General features: G+C 51.0%; 1 protein-coding gene across 2 annotated transcripts in view; it reads left to right on the top strand.

The window, feature by feature from the left end:
* The first annotated feature begins 294 nt into the window (after positions 1 to 294).
* Positions 295 to 12,558, top strand: part of LOC122364429 (serine/arginine repetitive matrix protein 2-like) — a 22,189-nt gene continuing 9,925 nt past the window's right edge. Inside the window, exons 1-2 of one of the 2 annotated variants that reach the window (XM_043334785.1) lie at positions 295 to 504; positions 8,914 to 12,126. In XM_043334785.1, the coding sequence (XP_043190720.1) occupies positions 8,960 to 12,126 (3,167 nt within the window). In that variant the 5' untranslated portion in view covers positions 295 to 504; positions 8,914 to 8,959. Of the gene's footprint in view, positions 514 to 8,913; positions 12,127 to 12,558 lie in introns of both variants that reach the window. The other variant, XM_043334786.1, reaches the window with a different exon arrangement.

The raw sequence follows: 12,558 nt of genomic DNA, 5'->3' as shown, positions 1-12,558 counted from the left end.
TCCGTCCCTACCCGTCTCGCTCCTCTGTCCCGTCTCCGTCCATCACACATCTGTTTAGTTTGTCACCGTCCCGTTTGTCCCCGTGTCGTTCCGTCCGTTCCCCTCTCCTCTCCTCCCTTTCCATCCCTCCCGTTCCGTCCCTCCATCTGCCCCGAATGTCGTGACCGGCGGGCCGCCAGTAGCCACGAGGACCCCGGGCCGGCTCGTCACTAGCCGTTTCGTATCGACCGACTGCGCGGCGGCGGCGGCGGCGGCGGCCGTCGGACCCCGCCGCCGCCGCCGCCGCCGCCGCCCAGGGAAACAGTGCAGCCCGGCCGCCCATGCCGCAGCGCGGCAGCTAGGTGCTGCGGGGCGGCACTGCCGGCTCGGGGTCAGGTCAGGTCAGGTCAGGTCAGTGCGGGGTTGAAGGAGGAGTTCCCGTGCTGGTGGAGGAGGGGGAGAGAAGAAAAGAAGAGGCGAGAAGGTGTCCTGGCGTCCGACCCTGCTGGCTTGTCTGGAGCTTTGGTAAGCATTGTAAGTTATCGGGATGGGAGAAATGCTTTCTTTCTTTTGTGTGGGGTAAGTAATGAGGCAATAATATGTATAAGATACTAAAGCATGGTGCTTTGTTTCATCTAAATTGACTTGAAGTGAATATCTATGTGTTTTTGTTGTCAAATATTCAATGATTTTGATTTTGCTCTTTGGTAATGGATGTTGAACGAATTTTCACAGTCTCTCATTTTCGATTTTAGAGCGAAAACACGGCAAAATGGCATGCGAATTCCTTCTGCGGTCCCATTACATTATCCTGCCAGTGCGTATTATAACATTTATGTCAAAATTAACTCTTTTTATGATTTGCAATGTAAACAAATGATTCAAAATTTGCAAACAAATGAGCTTATCAAATACGAATTTCAATACGCAGCGTTCAAAATGAGCAATTCTGTTCAAGGTCGTCCAGTGAAATGGTAAACATACATTGGAACTATATAGATAAATTGCGAACTTTCATGAAAAAGAAATCGAATAAAATGTATGCAGCCAATTCATAGGAGGTAGGCGGACAGCATTTGTGAAAATATAACTCTTGAATTTGGCCTCGGCAAATGAGAAAAACAAAGAAAACGCTGGAAAACTTATGGTTACATTTTTCGGCAAAGCAAAAGCTTGAATCAGGGCGGGATATTTTTGTAATTGTGATATTTTTGCGGACGAATTGTTTCTCCCTTTCCAGCGATCAGTGTTACTTTTTATTCGCTGATGATGGAACATAATTACGAGCGAGCGAGCGCAGCGAGCGAAGCGAAGTCTTTTCAATATAACGGAAAAATCTCAGTATGAGCGGCCCGGCCCAGCCCGGCCCGGCCCGGCCCGGCCTGTAACGCTTTTGAGAGGCTTATATCTCAGCAACCGCTGGACCGATTGGCCTGCGGTCTTTTTTGCTGGGTAGCCCCATCCCTTCTACCCCGTAATTGACTACTTCTGATACATCTCAGTGACCGTCGTGGCACGTGCCACGTGAAAAGTCAAGGGTGTTCAAGCAGTTTTGCAAAAGTAGTGATTTTGAGAGGCCCATATCTCAGCAGCGGCTTGAGCGATTGTCTTGCGGTAATTTGTATAGGGTAGCTGCATCCCTTCTACCAAAGGTCGGATGCTCTTGATCTATGTGAGTGACCCCCACTGCACGTGCAAAATACAAAAAGAAGAGGTGCCAAATTTGTTCCCATTTCAGTAACTCGGTAATTACTGGGGCGATTTCGTTGAAACTTGGCATACAGGTAGGCACCCACCAGGCAATGCATTCCCATGTGTTGCGGTTAGGGTGCTACTGCACGTGCGCACGTGCAGGGGGCGTTTCCAGATCTCGAGAACGGCTGGGCCGATTGCGCTCAAATTTGGTACACGGTTGGGGACCGGTTAGTGGGGTGCCGTGCAAAAGTCATTTTGGACCCCGTTTGCGCGTGCGCACGTGCAGGATGCCGCTTCCAGATCTCAGGAACGGCTGGGCCGATTGCGTTCAAATTTGGCACACCGCTAGCGACCGGTTAGAAGGGTGCTTTGCACAAGCCCGTTGGAAGTACCCTCTCGCCCTTCCGCACATGCAGGGCTCACTATCTCGCTCGCTCGTTCTTCGCCCAAAAGGCGTTTTACTGGTTTTATTTTTTTGTTGTTGTTGCACAATCTTTCCGTCTATCCACTAGTGAAAACGGATGAATTTTGTTTATCTTCTTGCATCCGCCAACTGAATTTTTCCGTTATTTGCACATTCTATGCCGGACCCTTCACGACACGTTGAAGCATTTATATTGCCTCCAGTACCTATAAAAAGGAATGCGTTCATTAGAGTGAGACAAGCACATTCCATTCCACTCTTTCTGTTAACAATCAGACCCAGCTCTTTGCGACGACCTTGGTAAGCAACGTTATGTAACAATATTGCACTTTTATTTGTCTTTAACATTATATGATGTGCATATTTGAATGCTCTCCCGTTATTGTGTCCAGTATGAGATGAAACCAGCTCAACTCCTATGGACAGGAGGCATGTGTAAATGTCGCTTACTGACTGGCATCGCAGGAACATAAAGCGAACACGTCATTTGGTGATTGCAGCAGAAATCAAATCCGATAAATCTGCTGGGCAAGCGTGCAGTCTCCAACTCAGATTGTCTCCCTCAATCATCCAGCAAGATTCTCTGAGACGTAATAAAACTTATTAACGTCTGCTTCGGTCCCCAGGCAAATGATAGCCAAAATATTAATTTTTGAAACTTGCAACGCTGTTTTGGGAGACGACTTAGTTTTTCTCGGCAAGTGTGGTCCTAATTGGAAGTGTTTTGCCGTAACGTAGCGTGGTAAGCCGTCATGTCCCAACCTATCCCAGCAGAAAATGGCGTCTGCCCCATGTCGCCGTCTGGTTAAATAGCACGAAGACACGATGACCCCACGGGACACTACCTCTACTGAGGTCACGCAGTCGAACCCGGAAATGAAAACATCTCGTTAGGGTAACGATGTCGTCTCACGGCGCACAGGGAGCAATCGAACCCAGCGAACCTTGGTCTCATCTGATGGTGTGAAACTTCCAATGCGCCGAGAGGAAATACATAGTTCCTTTATACCGTAAATAACATGTTGGGCAGACAAATTTCATATGAAATGCTTATTCAAATATATACACTTTTTGCTCATTGCAGGTTTTGAAAAATGTGTTAATGCTGCTTTATGATGACGGGAAACGAAATGCAGCTTTTTTTTGGCGAACGACACCACCCTCGCTGAATGTGATCGGTAGATTTTTTGTTGGTGGGACACCAACAAACTGCTCAGCTTACAAGCAATGGCAGCTGATTTGGTAATTTTTGCAGGTCATCATTTATGAAACTGAATTTGTGAACATCGAGCATAACTGGGTTGTCCAGTTGTTACTTCCCCAAAAATATCAAAGGTCCTGCCCAGCAAGGCGTGACAAATCGAAGCTAACCTATGAACCTGGCCATTCTCATCGCCCTACCAATCTTGTCGGAAATGCTCGTGCAATAATCGTGCTTGTGCAATAGAAAAATTACTAACATTTTCAATCGTGAAAATGCATGAGCTCAATGCAACGAGTGATCAGTGTTACTACGTGCATATTCAATGACATTGGCGTGCAATATCTGCATACACCACTGACAGGCGATCTGTTATTAGATCTATCACTCGCTAACCGCCTGTAAGTGCCCGAGTCGTAACTTTGTTACCCACACATCTGCGCAGCTATCATGCTAATATTTCCCGTCAGGCCACACGTGTCTTCCTCCCTCTCACTCTCCTTCCCTCCGCTCTCCTCTTTCTGCCTACCTTGGTCGCCGTTCCAGGCTTCAATCTGGTCTGACGTGATTGCGTTAGGCGGAGTAGGGAGTGTCGTGCGGCGCTGGGTCGCCGGTATAGGTCACAGGTCAGCCGGCCGCCTGGAACTTTGTGGTGCAGGTGAACTTTCCAGCGCGGTGGTCAGCTCGACGCTGTAGAGGTGCCGTGTTTTGGTTCCGCGTCGGGCGTCCACTTCTGAGTAGTATGGCAGTGGAGCGAGTGGCTAATGTTCCAGTAAATTCATCCATCCATACGTTTTTTTCATCCGTTTTCAAAGGTAAATCATCCATTTTGTGAATTGATCTGCCTTCCTGTGTTGCCCTCTGCCGGTTGCGTGGTGTCGGCCTCGGTCGCGCAACGAATGCTCTGGGTCGACATTCAATGTGCTGAAATGCTAATGGTGACAAAATTGGATTTCAGAGACGGAAAATTGCCTTAGGTAGTTGTTTCACAAGCGCTTGGAAACATCGTCTCTAAAAGAAAGCTCCAATAAAGCTCTTGTCGCGCAATGTCCAGAGTCCATTCTTTCATGTATCATGCTAAGCTGCATGCTCCTGCTCCTATTTCCTTCTTTGCCTTCTTCTTTATAATTTTCCCATCCGCTCTTCTCTGTTAATCCCCTATCTCTTCGCTCTGTCCTATACCTCCCCTCCTCTCTCTGCTTTATCCCCCTGCTCTTTCTGCTCGTCCGATCTGCCCGGCGGCCTGATTCTGTCATGAGCTGGCTGACCAGCCTGAGGCTTATCGGCCGGACAGGGGGGGAAGGGGGGCTGGTCGGATAGGGGCGACATGCTGAGCCTTCCGGGGTTAACCGAGCGTCTGATGTGAACATGAGGTCCCTCGTCTACCGTCGACCCGTCGACGCCGACAGCCGTCCGTCCCGTCACCGCCAGGGCGGAACAAGTGTGCCGTACCGGGCGAGCCACACAAGTGTCGCTGACCGGCGCTGGTGCAGATCGATTCACGCCAGTGGGTCTTGGCGGTGGCGTGGTGCCCCCCCCCCGGGTCCCCTCCCCCTGCGGACTGATCAGCCCTCCCCTCCGTCCGCCGGCCTGGCGTTGCTGTGCGGCCGACCCGGCTACTGGCCAGGGCAAGAGGGAGAAGCGATAAAAGCCAAGGATATAGGTGTTGGTTGTGGAAATAAATGACTTTAAGGAAAGGCGCCACAGACAGTAATGTAGCTCAGTGTGGTCTGCTGGTATATTGGCATTATTTTTCTCCGTAGCGATCCCTTGGGAAGGCGTTTATCCCCGTCCCTGTCCTGCCGTACAGACCGACATCCTGTCCCAAGGGAGCTGATCCAGGACAGCGCCGTCCGTCAATGCTAGTAATGATGACTGATCACTATTCCTTTGCGCTAGTGGTTTTAACATATTTGTTTCTATCACGGTGCTTTTACCAATTCCTTTTCGTGAACAGCTCTGCGCTCTTATCAGTGTCCTGATTTTATCAACATTTTCAGTCTTAGAAACAATGAAGCCACCGACAACGCTTTGATCATCTTCACATCCCTGCTTTATCCCCGAAGACTTTGATGCAGCTCAGCAGCACGCTCTCGTTCCTCAGAACCACAGTCTCTCTCTGTATTTCTCGGCTCTCTACCTGTTCTTGTGGCTGGCTCGGGCACTCGGCGCCATTGATTGCCACTAAAACCTGACTGGAGAGGCGTGGCGCCCTCAGAATATATCGGCTGCAGACCTGCGCTGAGCGCAGATGGAAATACCGCAGCCTGATGAGCTGAGTTCGCGGATTCTCGCCATGCATGGCATAGGAGAGGTAGTGTAGGCGATATTGCCAGGTGTGACGAAGTCACCGCATCGGCAGAAAATTGGGGTTGGATGGATGTAGGGCGATTCTCCGCAGGGAGAGACAGGCATGTATTCTTCATCAATGGTTTTGTGGATGTGACAAACTTCTTGAATATTACCCAGATGGTTGTTTGCTGTCAAAGATTATACAATATACATATTAGATAGATTGTTTAACTTTATTCAACAGAAAATTGTGTCTTTATTTAACCCGGCCGGGCCCGGGGGGTAATCCCAACCACCGCAGCCCGGGGGGGGGGCGTTTTTCGCCCCCCCCCCTGTCTAACTCCGTAAATAAGGGAGCTACGGAAACAAAAGCGATACCAAACGAAAGGTCCTTACGAGACGATTCTAAAGCACCTAAAATGTTTGACCTCAGGTCAATTTTCAAGGTCAGAGGTCAAGGTCAAAGGCAAAAACCGGCACATGTGTAGTGATCTCAAAGTAAGCCTTCTAGAGGACGGCAGGCGGCATCAAACCGGCAAAATTGGGTGTCAAACAAAAGAAGAGAATCTGAGGATTCCGAAAATGTGCTCTAAATCAAAGGTCAAGGTCAAGGTCACGCTCAAAATTGACTTCAAACTTGGCACTTTTTTGCACATCTTGCGTGCTAACTTTCAAGATGTTTTGAAATGTTTTGAGGCTTATCAGTTCCATATTTGTGGTTCCTCTTACGATACAAGGCTGCTCAAAGGTCAAGGTCACTGAAGAGTATCCCTGCTATTTCACTAATTCAAGTTAGTAATAATAAATAAGACAACTTTGCCATCCGGAAGCTCTAAATGAAGGCTTAGAGGAAAATAGATGCCAGATTCGTGATCAGCGGGTACAAATCCATCATAAACGACCTTTCATGTGTCAAGGTCAACCAGAGGTCATTCGAGGTCACATGAGGTCAACATAAAACTTGACCTTTTACGATCAAAATATATATCATTCGACGCGGCTTGACAAGGCGAATGCGATGGTACCACTGTCGTAGCTCTAGGACCATTTTTGTTGAAGTTATTTGCGAAAAACTAAAACCACATTTCGGGGTCGTTGACCTGACCTCTGACCTCAGGTCACCAAAACAAATTTTCTATTTTTCTCTGGGTCAAACGCTACACAACCGTGCTCGTAATTTGTCTTTATCTCTAAAACTCTATTTTTAGCAGCTATTTGAAGTTTGCGTCTGTGACGCCGAAGTTTGCCGTGCAGGGGTCTAGAAAAATGAACCTTGTGACGTCATCAAGGGGGCTAGGTCCAAATTTTTTGCTTCAGAAGATGTCAAATTGATGGGAGAAAAGGTACTGAAAGTTTCGCTTTCCTATCCCTAAGCGTTCGGGAGCTATCGCAAATATTCGACAGGGGGGGGGCGAAAAACGCCCCCCCCGGCCCGCGAGGGTTAAAAAACTGCATGATTGTTATCAGGCATGTCCATGAAAGCCGGAAATCCAAACAATTTATGGTAATATGACATGTTTGCCGTGCCAGATAGCGATAACAGGTACCAAGTTAAATTTGCTCACCACAAATTTCATCTACAATCGGAAAATCGCCCACATGCCTCTTCTCCATTAAAGTCAACAGATGGAAACCATCACTAGGACCGTTAAATCTGACCCGATGAGCTGGTTCCTCAATAACCAGACAGCGCCGAAACTCTGGCGATTCGCCGAATTCCCGACTTTGCATTGATTCCGCCGGTCGGCTAGTGGACAGCAGTAACCAGTGGCTAGATATTTTTAAGATAGTTATTTATTTAGTCAGGGCAACATTGATCACATGGCTATTGCACGGTTTTAGGCCAATGCTATATTTTATTATCCCGTAAAATGTGCGTCTTTGTGTACATCCATGGTTTCGGAATCCATACGTAATAACGTAGCTTGAATTCTGTGCTCACTACTTATTTACCTTTCAATCACCACCACAAACAAGCACGTACACATACTGCCCATGCACGTCACCGATGTCCTCAGTCACGCATCCGTGCTAGCGTGTGCCCAAAATACCACCCTCATTGGTAGCTATGTCTGATTTACCTTCAGCACCGACACACGGATCATCAGTGTATTGACCGAAAGACCAATCACACGGTATCGGTAACGCACATTGATTGGAGCTTCGGGACATAGTGACGGCTACTGTGACGTAACGGTGACGCAATGGTGACGTGACGCGTAACGGGATGTTGTGTTATGTGATGAGTTACGTGGCATGTGATGTGACATGTTACGTTACCTTTGACGTGTGACTTGTTCCAATGGAATGTAACTTTCGCCATTCCTTTCGGCGTTTGTTGTCCGTCGTATACCATTCATTCCAGAGCTTCCCGAATTAAATAGTTTATAACTCCTTCCTTGATAGCTTGAGCACCACACTGCTGAGGCCATGAACACGCACGCACGTGCTGTTGCGTCAGCTCGTTTCGGTGGACTTAGTACCCGGTTATGCAGTGCATTGAAGGTGGCGACGTGAATTCAAAACCAGGCTTACATATTGTATGTAGTGCTGTAGCGTACGTGAAGAGAATAAAGTTGTATCATCTAATGTGTCGCAATACGGCTTGGTTATTCCGTCCACTTTCCGGTCAGCTAAGGGGATATTTCATGAATCAGACGTGTGCAGTTGAGGTCGATTGCGTGTTTTATAATACGACTAAGCCACTAGACACAATATTGAATCTATGCGGAGTCGTGGGTCTTTAGACACAAAATAATATTTTTGTAATGGGGAGCGTCGCGCTACATACGACTGTAATGATTTTGGAAATTTATAATAGTGTTACGAATAACATATGACACTAATCCCCTAAAAGTAATGAATAAATCATCGCTCAGTATCGATCTCCCCTTCCTCCAATCCTTTCATCTACCGTCTCCAACTTTTCTCCCTCTCTCTCTATCTCTCTCTCTCTCTCTCTCTCTCTCTCTCTCTCTCTCTCTCTCTCTCTCTCTCTCTCTCTCTCTCTCTCTCTCTCTCTCTCTCTCTCTCTCTCTCTCTCTCTCTCTCTCTCTCTCTCTCTCTCTCTCTCTCTCTCTCTCTCTCTCTCCCTCTCTGCATTCTCTCTTCTCTTTCTCTTTCTTTCTCTCTTTCTCGCTTTCTCCCCTTTCTCTCTCTCTCTCTCTCTTTCTCTCTCTCTCTCTCTCTCTCTCTCTCTCTCTCTCTCTCTCTCTCTCTCTCTCTCTCTCTCTCTCTCTCTCTCTCTCTCTCTCTCTCTCTTTATCTCTCTTTCTCTCCCTCAGGCCTCACTCACTCACTAACCTACGTCTCTGTTTTCCAGGTGACCGTCAGCGTGCAATGTGCGGCTCCCATGAGCTCTAACCGGCATGGCCACGGCCAGTGCTTGGCTCAGCGAGGCCGGCAGGCGTAAGCGAGCCGAGCTGTGCGCGCGACAGCGGCAGCGCGGCCCGGCGCCGCTGGCCAGCTTCGAAGACATCAGCGTGGACCGCAGCGTCGACTGCAGCATGGAGCGGAGTGTCGACCTCGATATTGAGGGAGGTGGGGTGATGGCCAAGGCGGCGCCGGCAGAAATCAACTGCCAGAAGCTGGCGTTGCCGGCGGTCACCATCCAGGTCAGCAAGGCGAGCAGCTCGGCCAGCGAGGGAAGCCGAGCGACGACACCCGAGGCCGATGGAGGCTTCCAGGAAGAGGTTGGTGAGCTGCGAGGGGCCACAGACGAGCTCGGCGCCCCACACATGTCAGTGAGAAAGGACTCGGTGTCGTCTGCGGGAAGTGAGCTGATCCTGCCCATCAGCGGGCGCAGCAGCAGGATTTCGTCTTTCTGTTCCACAGCGTCGGGTCGGCGATCTGTGTCACCCTATCGGACAATGCTGGAAACGTCTTTCTGCGGTAGTCGGCCGCTAGCACCTCCGGAAGAACCGACTGAAATCCCGGAGCCGCGGCTTCCGGCCCTCGCAAGCAACGGTCACCACACGCCTTCTCCGGCAGTGTCGCCGCCTATACGACGAGACTCGACGCCAGTGCGTCGAGAGTCGCCGCCCTTACGTCGAGAGTCATCACCGTTACGTCGGGAATCTCCGCCGTTGCGGAAGGAATCGCCTCCGTTGCGTCGTGCCTCTCCCCCTGACGACAGACGAGCCTGCACCCTGCCACCCCATCAGGCGCCGCCCAACGAATCGTCGAGGAAAGCGTCTCTGGGGCAGAACCAGCGGCGACGCGAGGAGTCGCTTAGTCCAGCCATGACACCAGACTCGCCGCTACCGAGAAGGAAATCCTCCTTCAGCCGCTTTCTCAGCGAGGCGAAACGGGAACTCAGGGAGCGAAGCAGGTCACGAAGTAAGTCAAAAGAGAGGGAGATGGACGGTAAAGGGTCGATCTTGAGCATTTTCAAAAGAAAAGCCTCACATCCGAGAAAAGCTGACGGAGAACGCTCACCGCCACGCTCTCCATCATTAGAAAATCGGTTAGAAGATGAGATCAATAAAGTTGAATTTAAGTTCTTTGATGGTGAATCTGCCAACACGAGCGAACAGATTTGTAATAACGCCGTCTCTTCTGAAGAGTCTACGGAGAGGAAGGGACCAGATGCGCCGGTCGTCCAAGGGTATGGGAATGTGATGCGTGAGCTGAACTCTGCTCTCATGCAGAGAACACAACGACCAGCCGGCGAGTCCCCTCCGCCTGCGCTACCACTGAAGTCCCCTTCTCGGCTAACACGAGACTTTGGTGCTGTCTCAGTGGAGCATGATCACCCACGACCAGCCGGGGTCGAGCTAGGACCAAGGGTCTTACCTGCCGTCATTCCCAAATTAGATAAAAAGAAAGACAATGAAAATAAGTCAGCTAGCACCAAAGCGGAAGAAAAACCCATGGCGCAAGAGAAAGAAAAACCGAAATTATCAACAGATGCTGAGAAGGAAGCCAACGACACCCATTCTGCGCCACGCCCGGATTCGCCTCCCGCAGCCGTTGCAGCCGAGCCGGCCGGCGGCAGTGCCGCAGACGAAGCAGACGCCGAGGTGCGCTCAGTTCGCTCCGTACGTTCAGTGCGGTCCTCAGGGTCTGACAAGGAGTCCTCAGCCGCCGAGCGGTCGGAGCCAGTAGGTCCGGACGCCGAGGCCACTCAGCTGTGCCAGGCTGACTCAGACGAGGATGAGCTGCCGTACGTGCCCACCACTTTGCCGTTGGAGCGGCCACTTCAACATCCCATTGTCCCGATCGAACAGCGCGGCTCGGATCTGCGCTGCACCGCTGGGGTCGAGCGTCCGCGATCAGCCAAAGAGGTCACACCAGCAGATTTGAACAATTACGTGAAAGAGGCCAGCACTGAGCCCGCGCCTACATCACAAAGGGTGAAAATATTGATACCGCAAGATAGTTTGAAGCTGATTCGAACACCAAAACGAATGGCCATGAAGAGCTGGTCGCAGTTCGCACACGAGGGTCTCCAGAGCCCTCGTTTGAAAAGGCAGCAGCGAGCGGCGGAGACTGAGACGACGTCATCGGGAGACGGTCCTAGGATGTCTGTCATTCAGGCTGCGTCATCTCTGGCGGAAGACGAAGAGGAAGAAGAACATGAAGAGGCGAAGGGATATAAGAGCCCAGTGGTCTTATCGGATACGCCACCTGGAACACCTCCAGGCTGGATTTGCGTCAACGACCTCCCAGAGCCGCGCCGAACTCCGAGAAAACTGGGCTCGGTTTCGACCAGCGCTACAGTGCACCAGCATTCATCATCATCCCCCACACATTCCTCAACCGACACAAAGCACACAAACCTCATCAGATCGTCTTCTGCAGCACCACAGCGACGGCCTCGCAACGTCGACGAAGACTCTCGGCGACGATCAGACCCGGCCGAGACGCCTCCGTCGCGCTCCACGCCTCGCTCTCCAGCGGCGGATTGTACCGACTGTCCGTGTCGCCTCTCTCTGACCAGTGGGTCATCTCAGGAACTTCCCACCAGCGGCAGCTTCAGTCAGCTGCCTCGATCACCAGTAGAGTTGCGTGAAGGCGAGCTCAAACACGAAGAGATCCAATCTCGCCTCGGTGCTGATTGTGCTCCTGTTCATCGACAAACTGCTCTACTTGCGGACACACTCGAAGATGCTACGCTCACTTACTTCCGCACTGTGCAGGAGAACAGCCCTTCGGCGGCCGAAGCGCGTCGGCGTTCTGCCTCAACACCCCGCAAGGACTCGTACGGCAACGTGCTGACTGTCGACCGGCCTGGCTCGAGGCCGCGCCTCTCCTCCACGGGTTCCGCAAAATCACGCTCCCCATCACCGCACAAAATGCTGATTGAGACCTCGTTCTGTGGCCGGCAGCCGGTGCCGGCCCCGGGCTCCTTCGAGGTGGACGATCTGGTGGACATATCGCACCTGCCCAGCGAGACGGCGTCCCTGCACACAGACACGGACAGCAGCGGGAGACAGAGCCAGGACGGCTGCGTGTGCCGCTGTCACAGCGACACTGACGACCAGGACACGGACAGGAGGCAGGAGGAACTGCGCGAGAGACTCTCCGTCGTCAGGTGAGTGACTGAAAAATGGAAATGGGTATACATTTTTAAGGGAGTCGGTTCCGATTAGGAAGTGTTTACCTCTAATCGATTGAGTTAGGTGGTATTTTCATCCAAGTGACAGAAATTCGTTGCACAAAATACAGGCAGACATACGTTTTACACCTACTCCCACATGAAGGCCGCAAGGGTGACACAGTCCTTGCGACATCTATTACAAAAGAACTTCGTGACGCAATGACGAAGCTGTCTCGCGAATTATCACCGGGGATTACGTTTCCCTAGCTTTGGATGTGGGTCAGCCGACGCTCGACGGTTCCGGTGCCGCCGTAATGCAGTGGCAGTGCGGCACTCAATGGAGCAAAGTCGCGGACCGGTGACCTTTCTGCCCGGAGGCTGTAAGGTCGGCCGACCCCAGAGTAATGTGGGACGGTACAATACATG

The sequence above is a fragment of the Amphibalanus amphitrite genome, unplaced genomic scaffold, assembly GCF_019059575.1.
Source record: "Amphibalanus amphitrite isolate SeventyFive unplaced genomic scaffold, NRLGWU_Aamphi_draft 000676F_arrow, whole genome shotgun sequence".
In the NCBI taxonomy this organism is placed as follows: Eukaryota; Metazoa; Arthropoda; class Thecostraca; order Balanomorpha; family Balanidae; genus Amphibalanus; species Amphibalanus amphitrite.
The sequence above is the reverse complement of the archived record's forward strand: the minus strand, read 5'-3'. Positions and strand labels throughout refer to the sequence as shown.